The 19,928-nt window shown below is 38.8% G+C and overlaps 1 protein-coding gene across 9 annotated transcripts in view; it reads left to right on the forward strand.

Moving 5' to 3' along the window:
- Nucleotides 1–19,928, forward strand: part of Gtdc1 (glycosyltransferase like domain containing 1) — a 357,538-nt gene that overhangs the window by 285,612 nt on the left and 51,998 nt on the right. For 8 of the 9 annotated variants that reach the window (XM_038337371.1, XM_038337369.1, XM_038337372.1 and 5 more), the window contains one exon: nt 4,837–5,184. The exons of the other annotated variant lie outside the window; for it this stretch is intronic. In XM_038337371.1, the coding sequence (XP_038193299.1) occupies nt 4,837–5,184 (348 nt within the window). The remainder of the gene's footprint in view (nt 1–4,836; nt 5,185–19,928) is intronic. 9 annotated transcript variants of the gene reach the window in all.

Here is a 19,928-nt window from a genome sequence, read left to right on the forward strand (position 1 = left end):
TCTTTAAAACTCTGTAGTTGGAAATTACTATTATAAGTACTTTTTATTAACAATCTAGTAAAAAGAGAATTGTGAGTAGTATATCTTCCAATGAATACATTTTAACCAAAACATTCCCTTCAGCATTGTATGCACCCACATGCATGTCTGGCTGCCTTTTCTTCCTTTGAAGTGTGCCTTCCTCTTGAATTCCCTTCTGGTCAGCTACATACATCTCTGCATGCTAGCAGAAATTCACTGAGGTTTTTAGGAGGATTCTCTTTACTTGCTGCCCTTCTTATTTAAACTTATTTAGAACCTGTGGCTTCCTGACTGACTTCAGGTTCAGCTCTAAGTTTATGTGTGTGGACTTGGGAAGGGTGGGACAGAGGGATATCAATTTAGACCAAGAAAACATCTGCCTAAGCTTGTCTTTACACATTGCCTGGCATGGTCCTGGGACTTTGTGACAATGTCTTTGGAGACTGTGGGACAGAGATGGGAAAGATTAGGTTTTGAAAGAAGAGGCTGCAAGGAAGGAGACTCTGTCATAAATTGGCAATTGTTTGGGGTAAAGTTAAAAAGAAGAGTCCTCTGGCTCATAACAGAGCAGAAGCATGGGAGTGAGTATAGTAACTATAATCCCGAAAGTTTCTGACAGTGCTTCCGAGAGACTCCTGATACCTGCTCTCAAAGGCAGGTTGTGTCTTTCCTTTTGCCTTTTCTTCTCTGCTAATTTCAAAACCTTCTCGCTCTCTTCTCATTGGCACCTCTACCAGAATTGGAATTGAGGAAGGGATGTAAGTGTTGGGATTTGAGCCTGTTTTCAGAGACTCTATAGGTTAGTACTAGGACATTCTGTCCATTTCTATGTCAGCCCATCTCTAAGGTATTTTTAAAGCATAAGAACAGTCTATTGCCAGGCGTCTCTTAACTGTAGATTATAAATAGTGCCTGGTTAAGTATGTTCTGGATGGGTTAATTAGAGTGGTGGCTATTATTAAGCAAACTGCTTGTTAGTAGTATGCCTGTTTGAACTTGGTATTGATGAGAAGTAATTGACCACAGAACTGCATCCAGAAAGGCAGAAAGGCTGTTGTTTTTAATTTCTATTATGGCAATAAATTGTTTGCATAAACATGCCTATAAAAATATGAGCTCCAAGGCACAGAGACTCAGATTGTGTGGGATGGTGAATGATATTGTTTTGTTTTATTTTCAGATTAATGTATTTGTCCAGTCTGCTTAACAGCCAGCTTTATTGAAATAAAGTAGTTAAAATGTGTTGTATTTTCTGCTATTACTTTTGCTGTAAAGTATATGAGAGTAGTGTTTTTAACTTACCAGAACTAAAGGAGGCATCCTGTTAAATTCAGGTGATACATAAGTATTTCTTTGGTTGACAATGACTATAATGAATAGACTGTTTAGAAAATGTGAAAAGATGTATAAATAAGGGAAAATTGCTTGTAACCTCCTTCTTCTAAGTACTGGATTGTTATCTATATTATTTATTGGTATTTTGTCCAGCTCAATTATTAAGTTTCCCTAGCTCTAGCATTCCATGGGGAATTTATTCTATGAGCTAATAAATTATACCGTCAGGGAGTTTTTCTTGAAATTCAGCTTAAAATTTCCCATTCTTAATTTCATCTCATTATTCCTAGTTATACCCCCTGTACCAGGCTAAATAATTATTCTTTCCCCTTAGAGACGCCTGTTATGTGTCCGTCTAGTTGTCACCTCACCAGCCATTCATGTTTAGCTCCTCTAATCTGTCCTCATAAATCAACACTTCCATTGCCTTAATCATTATTATTGCTCTTCTAAGATCTCTCTAATTTTCAAACATATACAGTTGTCAGGGATTCCAGTGAAACCAGCATTCACAGAGACTGGGCTTTTTCCTACCTTTGCAGGAAGACCCAGAACTTGGGTGCTGTTTACCTAGGCCTGTGAGCACTTGCTTATCAGGCCAGGTCAGAGTGTTTTCAGAGACATCTTCCTTATTCCATCCTTGTTTCAGGATTGGTTCTGATTTCATGGGTGTCTGGGATGTGTAAGCTCTTGAGTTTATATTTTGCATCTTATTCACTACCATTTATCAAGGCAGCTGCCACAACCTGTATAGCAGGAGAGTCTGATCATCCTGAGAATGTCTGGGAAGCCTGTGGAATGACCTAGAATCTGCCCACCACAAAATTCCTTGTCTGTTGTCAGCCTCTATTGTTTATAGCCCTTTAGCCAATTTCCTTTCATGGCAGTTTCCCGCACATGCTGGACAGTAGAAATGTATTTTAATAGAGTAAGATGGGTCCCAATACTGTTTTCTAAAAATGAAGATGTGGTTTCAATGCCCATTGATTTGATACTGTGAATCCTTTATACTTGGTCTGTAATTTTGTTGGACTCTTTTCGGTTTGCTGGCATTCTTTATCTGCATAAACAATAGGCTTACATTTCTGCTGCTTTCCAGATGTGGCTGAGGCTGAAGGTTCCCTCTCTTACCATTTGTCCTTCTGTCCAGAAGTTAAAAATCTGTCTCTGTCTTTTCCTTCCACTTCCGCTCCCTCTCCCCCCTCTCACACACATGCACACACATACACACACACATACACACACACACACACACACACACACACACACACACAGTAAGAGCCCTTCACATGTTGAATTTATTTTAAGAAGAAGGTAAGTTCATTTGTTCCTTTAAAACTTATGCACTTTTGAGGTAGAATTACAGTCTATACATGCCAAGGCTTCTTCTCATTTTAAATCAAAAACCGTATTATTTTATTAAAGTACTTATAGAATTGGTACCATAATTTGCACCTTCTCTGTGTGTGCTGCCATCTGCTTAGCACTGGGAAGGAAGGTGTTCCATGCATCTCATTGGCTTTTCTCTACCTGTTAGAAATCAAAATAGATACCAGGCTTCATTAAAAAAAAACTCCCTGGAGACATTTTTTGATTGTAGAACCTCCATGGTGTGCTATAAAAAGACTATTCAGTTCACTTACACTTCCCTATGCTTTCTAGTGTTGCTCATCACACCTGTCTTTAGGCCCAGTTAATGCTCTCTCCCTGTTCCGTAAGCTCTGTCTTCACTTCTCAATGCACCTGTGTTTGTGTGTTTGTTTTTAATATCTTTCGCTACATATTGTTTCTGACCATCCTTCTCCCCCAGGGGGCATATATGTATACATGTGTATGTTTGTAATTCTCATCTCCACCTCTGTTAGCCGTGCTTGAAATAAGGGGCCTGAACCAATGACTTTATGAACTAAGTCTTCAGATTCCATGTCTGGTATCTTGTTTTATTTTTCTGTTTCCTTTTCTCTTTCCTTCAGCTTTGCAGGAAAGCCATTTATTATCTTTTACAAATCATCCCTTTTCAATAAATCCTGCCATTCATCATATATTACAATATCTTCTTCTGTTGCTCAAGACTTTCCTGTCTTCAGAACCTGAATTCTTTACTTAGCAAGTGTCCCCTGGGAAATAGTCCTAAGTCCTTTATCCACCTATCTCCCTGCCTCTAACCCATCAACCCTTGTCTTCTGCAGGGTTTCTGCCTATTCCACCCTGCAGAAACAATGTGAGCATTAGCAGCCATCAGCATGGGACTGTTCCAAGTGCTGAGCAGCCATCTTCCAGGCCCTCTGAACGGTCTTGTGCTTCTGTTTACATGTCCTGTGGAGGAAGGCTTTTGGTTCATCTCTGGAATGTGGCATTGCTCTCTCAAAATCACTTTCTCCACTTGGGTTCCTTTTTCTGTTTCCAGAAGGTTTCTTCCCTGCCTACCTATAAGTACACGTATTCCCTATTTATTCACTGGCTCCACAATTCAGGAAGAGACCGAGACTCTGGATGGCCTTAGAGAATTCTGAGAGTTCAGTCACCCGGCCCAGCCAGTTCCTCCAGACCTGCATCCAGGACTCTGGGTTGTGTGCTATTTGCAGATGAGACCCTCTTCTTCCCATGCTCTCTACTATCCTCTCAATACACAACTTTCCTGCCCTGCAAAATTTTTCAATAAAGTCCTCTTTAAGCCTTTACTGGTCTATAAGTTGGGAATACTCTTTTATTCCCCAGTTTCGAAAGTTAAGGTGTCTGTGTGTGTGAAGTGCTGCCAGCATAGGTTAGTTGGCTGGTCACTCACCTTTCTCCCACTCTAAGTACTTGTAGTTTGGTCCCCAGAGATGGATATCTCCTTGAGGTTAGATCTTGTAATGGTATAGGTGACTCTTTGATTGTAGATTCTGTTACGACTTTGTTTTTAAAGGATTTTGTTGGTTCTTGGAAAATCAGTAGCATATTTAACTCTGTTTGAAAAAAAGCATTATAGGAAAACATAGAAATGAAATCCAATAAAATATACTTCAGGAAATATCAGACTGGTCAATTTAATAGAAGGCATATATAGGTTCCCAGGAGTACAAAGCAGCCACATTAACAGAAGTAGAGTTAACAAAGGAAGTTTCAAACATTGTCAATGAATAATAAATGTTCTAAGACATAGAGTGACTGAAAAGTACAAAATGGGAATCCAGAAAGACAAATGAGTGGCAAATAATAAAGTACATCTATAACCTCGTGGTATACAGTGTGTGCCACACCCATTTGTAGCCACAAAACCTCTTTGGAAACTTGTCAAAAACAGCTTGACCAACTTCAAACCTTTGAGCTTTCTCTTGGTGACTAATACTTGCTGCCCTTTCCTGAGAACTGTTGTCGTATCATCTTTGCTTTCTCTCAGTTTGGTATGTCGTCACTGTGTCCTTACAGGAAGGTAAGGGACTCATTTTACTTTTCTTCTTTTTCACAAAAACATATTGCATTCCCTTTTTGTAACAGATTCATGCCCAAGCACAAAATAGCCCACTTAAGGAGGATGCTCAGCCTTAATGGAAATGGTGTTGCAGCTCTGCCCGTGATGCCTCCTTTCCAGCCAGAGCAGAGGGATTCTAAGAAGTTATTGGAGAATTTTAAATCAAAGTCTGAGGAACACCCTGACCTTGATGCAGGACAGGAAACCCTGGACAATCCATCTATCCAGAAATCAGGCTTGGAGAAGTCCAGTTTGTCAGAAGATAATTCCGGCTCTCTTCCTGTGAGCAACAGTCTAGCTCTTGATCCCAGCAACCTTTTGTGTGGAGCTCATGATCAACAGAGACCGCTGCATATCACATGGCCTCACAGGTGGTAAGTCAAGACATGCCAGTTCACTAAGAGTTCTACAGAATGGGTTCTGATGGTGGGCTTGTAGCTTCTAAAGAAAAGGACCACTTGAATCTGCACTTAGAGTTTCACATGGTTCTACACTAGCACAGAACCAAGGCAGCACTGCTCACAGCTGTATATTAGTTGCTGTGTTTTTACTTTATATGTGGATTATAGAAGACGTTTGTAATGATTTGTTCAACTAGCAATAGCAGCCAGACACATTTAGAAAATCAAATCTTACTCAAGAAGTTTCAAAGTAGAAAAATCAGATGCCATTATACACTCACAGAGAGTGCTAATCCAGAATTAATTCACATATGGACATCAATAAACCGCACCACTGTTCATACAATAATTTCTATCACCAGTGTTAACTGGACAGCTTCCCTTTACTTGTCATAGTGTATTAGTGCACGGGAAGCCATCTACCTCCTACCAAATGCCTTTGTATTGTGTTGACAAACTGTCTAGCTGAATTTCCTCTCATCCCAGGAAAGTCAGTGCAGCATATAATCCCGCCAAATATAAACCTAGCCCTGGCTTCTATAAATTAGGATTTAAGGAGGTAAAATGTCCTGATAATCTTCTGGTATTAGGCATGAATATTTTAATCTAGTTTTTATTCCTCCCAGTTAGTTTAATCTGCATGTGGCCTGATTTGAGTTGCTTCCCCTACAGATTATGGCCTCTTTATTGCAGCAGTGCTGGGCTGATCATTAGGTCCGATTGAGAGCAACTGTCTGCAGGTGAAGTAATAAGCACACACACCGGCGGGAAGGCGCCTTTGCCCAGGATTTGCCTCCAAGCACATTAAAACTCCTCGAGCTCTCCCAGTTGATCTGCAGCATCTGGTACCTAAAGGGATTTTGTCTTTGATTCTAAATGCATGAACCTGAAATTTAGGGGCTAAGCGTTGTTAGGAGATTCAGTCTGGGGACTGTTTGTCCACCGTCACCCTTCAGCATCATATTGTACTCAGAATGTCACAAGGCTCAGTATCTTTCAATGTGATTTGAGATGCCATGGGTCTGGATGAAATGAACTCTCTTTGAAGGTAAAATACACATCCTCATTTACCAGCTTCTGAAAATCTCTCTTGTTCCATTAACCTTTGCTTCTAAGTGAATAGTTATTACAAAAAAGTCAATTCTTAAAAGTTTGATTCTAGATTTTCGTAAAAATGTTGAATAATTTGAAAACTGGGTATAAAACACCAGTATAGGGGCAAGACTGAGAACCGTGTGATTCAATACTTTGCACAAAATTAGGCAGAGCTATGTTAATAAAATTAACAATATTAAATTGAATAATTCCCTCTCTTCCTTTGTATATTTTTGCTTTAATTTAATTTAATTGCCTAAAGTTAGTTGCTTAAAGAGATGCAGCATGATGTTTGTGCACATTCTTATTGTTAAGGCTAAATTATTTTTAATTTGGAGAAGGGGAAAAAAGCCGCATCAGCAAGAGTAAATGCCAAAATATAAAAGTAACACATTCATCCTTACGGGTAATATAGTAGAACATTGGAAACTTGGAGGTTGCCAGACACATAGCTAACATTAGGGCTAATTTTGAAAATCTAGCGTGCAGTCAATTTTACTGATGCCTGGGGACATACAAGGTAGAAGCTGACAAGAGAACTAATTTTGTTTGGGTTATTTACTGCTATGCATCATCCACGGGTTCCCGCCTGACACACAGCTATATGAAGGGGATATTATCACACACTAAAAATTTATGTTGACATTCGATATTTGTTCAATATGTCAGCAGTATTACTTTCATAATCAAAAGAGTAAGAAAAAGAAAAAAGAAAAGCACTTTATGCTCATATAGATATATCTTTTTAATAACAGTCTATAAGGTTAATATAGTTTACCTTTGAGAGTATACAATGAAAACAAGCAGGGTTAGGAGGGGAAATGACAGAAAGCATCAACCCGAGCTGTTTGTTTGCCATTACCTACGCGAGCCATGTCAGCTCTCTGGCCCGCGTCTGATAGCTATTTGTTGTACAGAGAGCACAGCATAAAAAAAATATCAAACTCTTAATACTATTGTGTGCCCATAACCATCTGTCACTGCTAGCCTGGAGATGAGAGGAAGATTAGGAGGAATAAACACTGAGCCGCCGAGCATTGGTAAAGCCTTCGGGCAAAAAACTCTTGTGGGGACATCAAAGACATTCTAATTCCGAGGCAGTCAAGGATTACAGTGTGTAACCTGTGCTGACAACAGATAAATGACTGGCAATATTGTGCCAGAGCTGTTGGGTCCTGCATGGAGTACTGATGATGATGATGATGATGCTATCTTGCAGAATGGACTCTGCTGGGATAATTTTATGATAAAACACTTTTTTCAAATGCCACTGGGTCTAGGCAGACATTTACTAGCTACAGGGGTAGCAATCAGTTTCTTCAAAATTTACTGTTCTAAGCCCATTAGAGTTCCGGCACAGCAAGACTCTCCAATGAAAAGCTAAAATGCCTATGTTTTCTTTAGGAGAATATATGCAAATGTTGGGAGCTGAATTCCTACCCTTTAGTGGTAGGTGCTTTATCATCTGATTTATGTAAATTTGCTCATAAAAATCCAGTTTATTTTTAATTGGTGAATATGAATTAGAAAATTAAGACTCTGGTTCAGCATTCATCCCCAGCTTCAAGCACACATTTATTTAGACTTCCAATTGTATGGCTGGAAATCCCATCATTGACCTATCACTATGAATTGTGTTCTGAAGGAAAGCAAGATGTCACTGGAAGTGAGCAGGGCTGTCTGGGTCTCCTGTGCAGCCCTGTTCAATCACACCTCTGTGTTTAGGCTTACTATGTGAGCCCTTGTCTGCACCTGAGCACTTTAACTTGTGTGTTCCTTCTGTGTAGCTATGGGAAGCTCTGCTGTCTGTTGCATTTTTGATTGGCCATACGCATTTTCCAGAGAGGTGTTTCAGGAAAGAATATGCATAAATGAGAAGTGGAGAGGGGAGATAGCACTGTATAAAACTTGTCATAAGAAATGTATCATGAAATCATGCAGTGGTTGTAGCTAACTGGAAATGCAGGGATGGTGACGTCTCAGTGTTTCTTCCATAATGGCATCATGAGTGGTCTCAAAGACAGTGTCAGACTCTAGCATATCTTGTAGGAAGTCAGCCAAATGTAGAGCCTCCTTGGTAAAATATGTATCAAAATCAAAAGTGACATTTTTAGAAGATACATTCTGGTTTTGTATCTGTGTTAAAATGTCTGCATGAGAGCAGCCCCTTAAACACAAGGTCTGCCCCCGTTGGTCTTCCTGAGCCGAGGTGGTCCAGGATTGTAGTGCACAACCTGTGCTGACAGTAAACAAACAACTCACAGTATGTTAGCAGTTCCGGGGTTCTCTGCAGTCTGACAGTAGACAAACAACTGACAATATTTAGCAGTTCCGGGGTTCTCTGCAGTCTGGTTTATGTTCTTCTTTCTACCCCGTTTCTAATGTCTTGTTATAAACATCTGTAGCATGGCACTGCTAATAGAAATGGCTTAGAGAAAGACCTGTGAAAAACACTGCATTTGGCAGTGCTTGTTTTTCTAAGCTGTTTCTTTCCAAATAGTAAAGCTTCATACTAGCTACCAATCTTTATGTAAATGTTTCTATATCATAGTGGGCACAAAGACATACTGCTAGATAGAGAGTCAAAACAAGTTTAGAGCACAGTGGAAGCTCCCCCTTGTCCAGGCCCTTCTCCTCCAACTCACACTCCTGAAATTAGAGGGCCAGGGAAATGGTTCAGGGGTGAAAGCTCTGACACAGGAAGCCTGGTGACCCATGTTCTTTCTTCCAAACCCATGAAAATGTGGAAGGAGAGACACACTTCCACAGGGTTGTCCTTTGTCCTCTGTGCTGCATGTGCTAGTTCCCACACACAAATGCACACACTCTCATAATAACAGTAAAGTTTTACAAAATTGGTAGGACACCAAAGGTTTTTGTTAAGATTATGCCTAGAAGTATTTACTGTTTTCCACCTGAAAACTGAGGAAAAGTCTGCAAATCACATTGTCTACATTTTGTTTTGTTCTTTTTGTTTTGTTTTTTGTCCTTTTTGTTTGTTTGTTTGTTTGTTTGTTTACTACAGAATCTCCTGTAGCTCTGGCTGGCCTTGAATTTACAGGGATCCACCTTCTTCTGCCCTGAGTGCTGGGGATAAGGCAAGTGCTACTATATCCAGCTCACATTGTCATTTTAAATAGCAAGAAAACATTAACAAGCACGTACTAACACAAATCATGTTTTGTGAAAAATATAGTTTCAAAAATAAAAAATACTTGTAAAGAATGGCATTAATTCACATCTCTATACCTGTTGCAATGTGTTGTTTCAGGAGAAGAGTGTGAAGAAAATCCTGCCTTGTAGAGCTGTCACTTTGAAAGAAGTATTGTTGGGCCTATTCTGCATATTATAAATGCTCTTTGATGCTATAGCAGACAAGAAGGGTTTGTTTTAGGTTAGTTCCACTGTGGAATTTGGAGCCAGCACAGTGTGTTATCCATTGTCTATTCCCTACAAAGTGAATAGATTTTTCTGGGGCATTGTGTATAGGTCACATGGAAAATAGAGACTCACAGAATAATTCAGGTCTGCTGTGTGTTGACATGATTCATCATGTGATTTTGAGATGTCACTATGAATCTCTTAAGAAACATGCTTGAGTGTTAGAAAGCTCTTAAGTCTATGGTATAGGTACAGTATTTCCCAAATTCCATCGGACAGTTAAAAGCTAGAATTTATGATAGAATCATATATATTAGTTATTTTCTTTAAAAAACTAGTTTCACATGGTTTGCATTTGAAAATATTTGCTATACTCAAGTCAGATTATCAGTGGTGTGTCTAGCGTTCATTCGGATAAACTCTGTGCTAAAGAAAGTAGCTGTGTTATCTCATATGTCAAGCATTCATACAAATATTCATCCTAAAGATAGTTATATCTTAATTTGCATGAAAGTTCTTTTATATACATTTCTCTTTTTTATTGATTTTTATTGAGCTGTACATTTTTCTCTGCCTCCCTCCCCTTCAACCCTCTCCCAAGGTCCCCATGCTCCCAATTTACTCAGGAGATCTTGTCTTTTTCTACTTCCCATGTAGATTAGATCTATGTATGTCTCATATACATTTCTAATTGTGTCACAGAAAATATTAAAAGACATTTATTTATTGGAGAGATTCAATAACTAATATGAGCAGCTTTTACTATATCCCCAAGCATATTCTTAAATGAAACAAATGTATTTTGTTTTGGCTTGTTTTTTTTTCCTTTTGCTGCAAAGGCAGATGGTGAAAACTAGGATACCGCTAATTCAGTGTGCTTCCATTGCCCTAAATTGTGTGCAGGCACAGCCGCTTTTATTGCATAAGAGCAAGTGTCACACAGTAAAAAAAGTCAAATTGTATCTTAGGATTATTGTCAAAAAAATATTGTGATCTTAAAGAGTCCTGGAAAGGAAATTAAGCATTCTAGGACATTCATGATCTTTGCAAACCGCTGTGTGGTCATCACAACTAGTCATGAGAAATGATTAAATTTTCCTTCTCGTAGACCTAAATTTTCTGGCTCTGAATTTTAAGATATTGTATTGTATATTTTTTGTATTCTAATTACAGGTATTTTCTTAGTAATTGACAGCAAACAAGTCTTTGTCACATATGAAAAAACTCCAACCAAAGGGAACTTACCTCCATGTGAATTAAGTAGTTAGGAAACTATAGTCTTGATAGCTGTGATAAAACTCCTGAGTACCCCTTAAGAGGTGTTTTCCGGTTGAGAAAGATAAGTTGGGGTGGGTGTGTTGAGGAGCTTGAAGTTACTAGAGTAGTTCTAGTTAACATTTCCCAGTTGGGCCACTGAAGTAGCTTAGCAGCAAAGGGCTTCTGCCACCAAACCTGACTACTCAAATTCCATCCCCAGAGCCCAGATGATAGAAAAAGATCCAATTCTAGAAGTCTTTTCTGACCTCCACATTTGCACCAGGGCTTGTGAACACATGCACAAGCACACAGAAAAATGATAAACATGACATATTTTTGTTCTCCCCCTTCCCTCTCTCTGGACTGTGGGATAACCATCAGTCAGACTTTCCCTTCAAGTATATTGACTTTTCACGTGCGTTCTGGCATGCGCAGCACTTCCCATAGAATAGTGATTGGTTGATTCCTGCAAAGTTGATTACAATTAAGGGTATGAATTTAGAAAGGACAAAAGTTAATTATCGGGATTTAAAATGTACTTAGGTGACTGACTCAGTAAGCATTAACCCAACCTAACATTGAAAGGGTTGGCATCCCTATCTTTAGAGACTTTGGTGACCCCTAACTAAAATAATTGATGCAAAACTTATACATTAATACTTAGTAGTAAAATAAATTACTGTTTTATTTCTTGACTTTGGAGTTTAAAGCACAACGTTGCAAACCAAGTTGTTGCCTGTATCTGAAAGAATGCATGTTAGATGGCTGGATGAGGGCTTGCCTTGATTTCTCATTGCCAGAACAACTGAGGACAGTTTTATTTTTCTGGTCCTTCGAAAGTTCTTGCAGGTCTGTGCAGGTGCCATGCTTTCTGTACACAAGAGTAGGAAGCCCAAGTGCTAGTATTCAGAGACAAGCATTCTGTGTTCAATTTTAACATTTTCCTAAAATAAAAATGGCCATCACAGAATACTAATTCTAATGACAATGGTCGTGTGGGTGACCATATGCTCTCTGGTGTACTTGGCTGTAGCCTTTCTACATTGGAGAGGAACCTGCTTTCTTCTGACCTCTAACCTTCTAAACAGAGATGCTTCCACAGATGTTTTCAGGTACCATCAGCCATTCTCAGAGCTCAGCACGTCAACAAGTTTTGTATTTATCCATCAGTTAGTCAATCAAAGCTCACATGAATATTGTTCTTGTTGAGTATAGTCATTCCCAAATCAGTAAGTTTTTGTTGAGATTTATTGTTTCCTAGAGTTTTTCTTTCTCAGGTGGAGGTGGATTTTGTTTATATGTTTGATCTATCCATAAAGAATTTCAAATGTACAGCATTTAAAAATCAAAAGTCTCTCAAGAATTTTCACTAGACTTTTGAAAAAGGCACAGATACTACCTAAAATTACTGTATAACATATCAACTAATAATTTGGCATTGCTAAATGATTCTATGAAAGTGTTGTAGGGTAAAATGTAAGTGGTAGGAAATAGTACTAAAATTCATGACAAAAAAGAAGCCCTACCCAATTCCCATGCATAAGTCCTAATACCTGCTTACAGTCTCTTTGCTGACCATTTCCAGACTGGACTATATAAGCTAAGTTGATATAACTCAAGGTTGTCATTATTTTTAGGAGTGTTTCACTTGTTACACTTGATGTCAACATAAACAACTTGTCCCATCAGCATTATTATTTTGGTATTGTTATCACTGGAGTAACATTAACTGTAGTGATGGGCAGTGGGCCGCTTCCTGCTGCCTGGCTCGTGGCCGCCTGGCTAGTTTATGCCCCGAAATAACAACACACAAATTGTATTCTTTTAAACATGCCTGGCCATTAGTTCAGCCTCTTATTAGCTAATTCTCACATCTTGCTTTAACCCATATTTAGTAATGTGTGTAGCACCACAAGGTGGTGGCTTACTGGGAAAGATTCAGCATGTATGCCCTGGCGGCTGGCTCCATGGTGTCTGTCTCAGAGAAGAGAGGCATGGCGTCTGACTAACTTCCCTTCTTCCCAGCGTTCTTTTCTGTCTACTCCACCTATCTAAATCCTGCCCTATCAAAAAGCCAAGGCAGTTTCTTTATTAACCAATGAGAATCCTCCATCAATTAACTGAAGTTCCTGTTGTCCTTTTCTTGCTTACTGTGGTTAAGAAGTTGTCTACACTTGACTCATTTCACAGACAGTCACTACAAAGCTGTTTGAATTTTGTATGCTTGTGACAGTTCCTCCTTTTGCCTCTTCCTGTGTCTCCTGCTGTGCTTATATTATACTTTAATAATTGTTACAGTTGAGAAGTGCGTGAGTTAGCAAATAGATGGCTCACTAGTATGTGTGGGTGGGTGTGTGGGTGGGTATGTAGCTGGGTGGAATTGCTTGCCTTTCCTTTCTGGTGATCTGTGAATTTCCTTGACTGTGAGATGGCTCCACGCACTGTGTACATTGTGCAGTTCCGTGTACTAGACAGACATGGAATGGAACTTCACATTTTTCACGTGCCTTCTCGCCACTTGCATCATGTTATAAATGATGTTGTTTGTTAGCATAAATGTTAAGTGCCAAAGCCCTCTGGGGTTGAGATGCAGACTTTGGAGTGAATTTTGTTGTTTCAATAGCGTAAACCCAGAGTGAGTTCCATGGGAGGACATAGTCAAAGTGATCTAATAATGATGATAATAACATTTAGAGTCACTAGTTGGTGATCAGTTATCCCCTTCTCAAGTAGACAGGAAGAATGACTATGTAAACATAAATGGAATCAGCATCCCAAACCACAGGGGGAGTTGGTTATGTGATCAGCATTGCTTTCAGAATGCCTATGGTTTCCTTGTCCAATTCTTTATACATACCTTCATGAGTTTGTTAAATTGAACAACTCATTGTAACAAAAAGAGCTAGTACTTGGAAAGAAAACCAAAGTAATTTCTCAGTCATTGAAAGGTGAATCTAGAAGAAAGCCCACTGTAGAATGCCTTCTACCTACTTCTTCACCATAATCCAGGCGCTATTGCTAGAAACATCCACTAAAAGCACTTTTTAAACTCTTACTAAAATCTAAGTAAATGTGATCCTGGACTTTTATGGGTTATGCAGACTGAGACTCAGTGGCCAGTCTCCTTTTTCCTTACTCATTACACCAAAGATTTCCCAGGTAGACTATTAAAATTTATTTAAGGTTCACCCTCTCCTTGTATTGTCTTTGTTGGCTGTGCAACTAATTAGCTCTTTCAATGCTATTCATTTTAGCATCATTTGCTGGTTAAACAAAAGAAAAAATTCACACAGAGAGGCAAATGTGAGAGAGTTGTGCTCACATTTGAGTGAGTGCCTCACAGTGCCCATCTCCTGTTAAAGGAAATGGTGTGTCACAATCTTCTTCAAAAGCATGCCTTTCTATGCTGTCCTTTTTCATTAATTTAGATATGTTTCTAAGATGATGAATGATGTTACTTCTAATTATGGTTACATGCAGTTAATTTCCTTCCTTTTTTCCTATGCTTGGTGTGAAAGGCAGTTTCCTCCCAATGAGTGCAGGGGCGCACTGGTTACTGGGAGGGGAGGATACTGATGGAGCTGATCTTCCTGTTGCCTTAGCAACACATTTATTTATCAGGGGTTGAAATGACATGAGTTAATATAGCGCATACCTGCTGATCGGCAAACTCCCCTATTTCAGCTGCAGTTGACAATTAAGTCCTGGACAGCTACAGCCAGGGGTTAATGTTCCTCATTAGGAGAACTGGGTCATTACTGGGAAATCAAGGCAGTTAAGGCAGCATGGGTAAAATACAAAATTCAGCATCTAGAAGAGTGAGGCTCTTTTATGTTAATTAACCTTATATTCCTAGGTTTAAAAAAAATCTTACATGAGCATGTCAGTGGATCAATTAATTGAAAAAGAGCTAGTGTACTTTACTCTGAGTTGTCCTCATTTCCTTTGCAAGGATTTCATTATTTTATGGAGAATTCTTATGTCTATATGATGAGTAAAAAGGGTATTAAAATTAAGAAGGGAATCATCATGGAAATCAGTTTTGCCACATGGGAGTGAGCAAATAAAAGCCTTGGAAATGAAAATAAATAAGCTTTGCTAATACCTCACCTAAGGCACTGCATGTAAGCCCCTAAGACCTGGGCTGTTTAGAGGGAGTTCTCTTTTTTATTAAGCAGTTATATAGTTATATGACCTTCAGAAACAGAAACTTTGGGCAAGTGACTCTGGTGATTTGAAACATTCTTCTCTCAGAAAGCTGAGTATCAGTTAAACAGTAACACTTATTAGATACACTGGTTGGAAATTTTTATTAAACTCAGTGGCTGTGTTTTCAATTGATATCTTCATAAGAAATGTATCAAGACCCTTCTTAAAGCTTTATTTTCTATTTATTTAAAGAACCTTTATGTTGAAAGTGGGATGTTTGCAGAGTAGGAAAAGATTGATTGTACAGAATTCTGTTTCATCTTCATTATTCTGCTGCCTTCATTAAAGCCTCCTCTTGCCAGATCCTTCTCGTCTGGGACTTAGTGAACATAGACAAACGCAAAAGAGTCCTTGCTAGTCTCTGATCCCTAAAATACTTAGCGTCTTCTACTCTAAACCAAAGTCACATGCTATAAACTCATTTTAAGGTAAAAAACCATTGGTTGAGCCTTACAGACTTGATATAGAATTCTACTGTGGTGATTGGTATTATTCTTCACCTGTCGAAAGTCACTTTCTTCTCATGGTAAAGTCTTCAGATCCTTCCCTAGGAAGCAGTACTTAGCACATCCCTCTTGGTGTTATGTACACTGTCACTTATCCTTGGATTGGCATTCGATGTTAGTATTGCATACACTGTTGCTTATCCTCAGGTTGGCTTCCTATGGTGTCTCTAAATAGCACCCTGGAGGCTGCTTCTAAACAGTGTTCCCAAGATTAGCTGTGATCTTCACAACTGGGACCAGTCCTTGGTTTCAGAAAGAATGTCTCCAGAGAGGAGAGCTCTAGAATGAGAAGACAAGAGGGAAACTGTAGATGTTGCCAAAATTCCTTTCATTTTTTTTATTTTATTTATTTTTTTTTTTTTTTGAGGAAGACCATTGGACTACATTTTCTGGCCTCTATTTGGCACGGTTGCTTGATTGAATCTTAATCAATTTAATCATAAGTGATGGAGCTACTTTCAAGCCTAGATGATAGAAGACCTCACAAGCCTTCTATTGTGTTACTCTTCCTTCCCAACGAGATATAAAGAGCACTTGATGACATTGCCTCCCTTGACTTGGAATCTCGGATAACTCTGTACGGTAAAAACCACTGGTCAAATCTCTACCAGTCTGGTTATTACAAGGATTTTATACATGCACAAACCATGTAATCTGTGAACCTGCCTTAGGTGATCACACTAGCATCATAATCATAGTGAACAAAAGTGGCCTGGATACTCTATGAAGATTTTGGCTTCAATGGGCCAGTGAAATGCTATTTAGTGAGGTGGGGAACAGTTGGGGAAGAAAAGATTTTAAATGTTTCATTTGCACCTATTAAGTTAGATGTTTTCAGCCTGCAAGTGTATATTTCCAGTAGCAAGTTGATACTCAAGTGTCATTCAGATGAAAGAATAAGGGCTGAAGATGGCAACCCGGAAGTTATCAGCAGGGTATGTACAATTTCTTTAGGGAACTTTTAATATGCTAGATTTTAATTTAAATTTTAGCTTCCTGATTATAAACATTAAATTTATCCTGAGGCTCTAAGTATCACTTGTACCCTGCTTATAGTTTTGGTCTCTGCATTAGCCCTAGTTGTGAATGTCATCAGCATCATGCTTGAAGACAGGTTGTCCACTCTCTAACTTCATTTCCTTCTTTAGAGGAGGGAGATAGTGTTGTCTGTGTTACAGGACTGAAGATGATAGATGAAAACGAGCCATTACACAAGTTCCTGGAAACAGGGGAAAGCCCTGATAAATCAGCATTAGCTATTTTTATTAGTGAATTAAACCAACTACTTCATTAGCTTATACAGACAGGACTATTGCTCTTGCCCACTATCTATCTCCTATTAGTTAAAATCCATTTTCCTTAACTTAACTAGAATAAGAAAAGAAATGATACAGCTAAATAAAGTTATCTTTTTTGTCTCCATTTTCAGCCTACCAAAACAAGTACATACTGTGCAAAAAAAAAAAAATGGAATTAAACCACAGAACAAACACTTCTAAGTGACTGTCTTGTAAATGAAGTCTATAAAAGGCTACCAAATGTCGCTTCTCATTGTATGACTGTTAGGGTATTACTAAACCTGGATTGAAGGGTTTTTTTTTTCTGAACATTTTACATCAAGCACTTACACTGTAAATATCACAATTTATTTCCATTTTAAACAAGATGGATGCTGTGAGCTTTTGAATAATACTGCTGGTACTTAGATAGCAAGAAAATAAATCACATGATTTAAAGATGACCTAGTAGCCTGAAGAGTTGTTAACTAAAGACATACACAGCCAATGCCACAAGGAGTTCTCACGTAACCCAAGTTAGACTAATGTATTGGCCAGAATGTAAAGAAAAGGGTGGGAATGTGTACTGGCTACTTTTATGTCAACTTGACACAAGCCAGAGTCATCAGAGAGGAGGGAGCCTCAATTGAGAAAACACCTCATAAGATCTAGGGGTAGGCAGCCTGTAGGGAATTTTCTTAGTTAGTAATTTATGAGGCAGGGCCCAGCCCATTCTGGAGGTCCTAGGTTCTGCAAGACAGCAGACTGAGCAAGTCGTGATGAGCAAGCCAGTAAGCAGCATCCCTCCATGGCCTCTGCATCAGCTCCTGCCTCTAGATTCTTTCCCTCTTTAGGTTCCTGTCCTGACTTCCTGATGATGAATGGTTATATGGAAGTACAAGTCAAATAAACCCTTTCCTCCCCAAGTTGCTTTGGTCATAGTATTTCATCACAGCAATAGAACACTGACTACAAGGGAATGCATATTCTATACTGTGGTAGGAATGTAAACTAGTATGGCCACTATGGAAATCAGGATGAAAGTTCCTCACAAAATTAAAAATAGAACTATGATTTGATCCAACAATCTCATTACTAACTGTGAGTCCAAAGAAAATCAAATCAGTTTATTTGTGATAGCTAAGATAAGGAATCAACCTAACTGACTGATAAAGAAAATGAGTGTTCATACACTATGAAATACAATCTAGCAATAAAAAAGAACAGATCCTGACATTTGTGACATCATGAATAAACCTAAAGGGAAGTATATTAAGAGAAGTAAGCCAGACACAGAAAAATGTATCTCATCATCCATTCACCTGAACACTTTAAAGCAGTAGTGGGTTCTAAACATGCAGATAGCGGTAAAATGGACTCAAGACCTGTAGCGTAATCCCAGAGGTCTAATTCTATTACTGGAGAAGAACCACCCTGATTCTGGCAGCACCATCGCATAATCTAAGCATCTGGCCTGAATAATTAAGAAGGCCTGTCTTCTCTCTTGCTGCTACAATAGGTAAGCAGCCTATTCCACCAGCTTCCCACTACTGGGAATTCTGCATTGCCTCAAGCTCAAAGGGCATCAAAATAACCCTTCACTTCTTTCCAGTGTTCATGTTTGCTGTCTATCGTTGCCCCTCAGGGTCTGGCTGATGGGTGGATAGCAGAGGGAATTGCATTCTAGACAGTCAGGATTGCATTAGGATGCATGCTTGGTGAAATCAGCATGGACATTCCATGTTCTTAGCACAGTAGCTCTGAGGAACTCAGTCTGCTTATTAGACTTTAGCATTACAGAATATGTGTGCATTTTACAACCCACATATGCAATGAGAACATATATCCCTGGCTGTCAACTGAAAACTGATTGGCAAAACCCGAGAAAAGAAAAAATGGCAATGTATAATTTTAACAGTAAGAATATAGTTTCAGACATATAAAGGTATTTCTGCCTCTACACTTGTTATTTTCCCTTGCACATTGCTTTCAAAAGATTGATCATAATAAGTGGTTTCATGTGGAACATGGTACGTGACCAAGTGGCAAAGGCTTGATGCCCAGTGTTGGAGCCCTAAGAAGCTCAGCCTAGTTGGAGTTCCTTAGGTTGGTGCTCACATGCTCTGAAAGGGTATTATGAGACCTCAGGCCTAGAAGCGCTTCTTCATGCCTTGTGTGGGAATGATTCCACTGCATGTCTCTTCCTGTTGCTACCCAGTAAATGGCCCAAAGTTTAGGCTTACTTGAGAGACTGGAACCATGAGCTAAATTACTTTGTTCTTCCCTATAAGTTTGCTGCCTCTGGTATTTTGTTATAGTAACAATACAAAAGTATTATACTAGGATATAGTTTATCTAGTTTATATATACAATCCAGTGACTTTTTATGAATTTAGAGGTCCCAGGTCACTACCTCCCTTGTGTTTTAGAATATTTCATCAACTTGTTGAAATAATTCAACTCAGAATGAATCATTTTGCCCCATACTTTTTCTGTTCCTATAAAGGCATATTTGCATATAACTCTTTAAATTCCCTTTCTCTGAAAATTGTATATGAATTGTTTCATATGGTCTTTTACCTATGATGGTGTTTTTCAGGCTCATAAATGTCAGTGGTGATGTGATTTTGGCTCTCCTTTCCACTAGTCAAGTGATTTGGGCTCTGTAGATGTCACCTATTACCATGACTGACATTTCTACTATCTTGGAATGCTGAGTAATTCTCAAGGACGTTTGCATAAAATTATTTGTGTGAACATGTTTTTCTTTTCATTTTCTGGAGTGGATTCATAGGCAGGAATGAAGCTAACTAGGTTGATAAATTTATGGTTCACTTTTTTTTTAACTTTGAACTCACACGCTGCCAAGAAGTAAAAGAAATGTCCTTGAACTTCTGATCCTCCTTCACATACCTTTTGAGTGCTGTGATTCCAAGCATAAACCATCATATCCAGTTTATGGAGTATTGGGATTCAACCCAAGGCTTGTGTG

The sequence above is a fragment of the Arvicola amphibius genome, chromosome 7 (genome assembly GCF_903992535.2).
Source record: "Arvicola amphibius chromosome 7, mArvAmp1.2, whole genome shotgun sequence".
Classification (NCBI taxonomy): Eukaryota; Metazoa; Chordata; class Mammalia; order Rodentia; family Cricetidae; genus Arvicola; species Arvicola amphibius.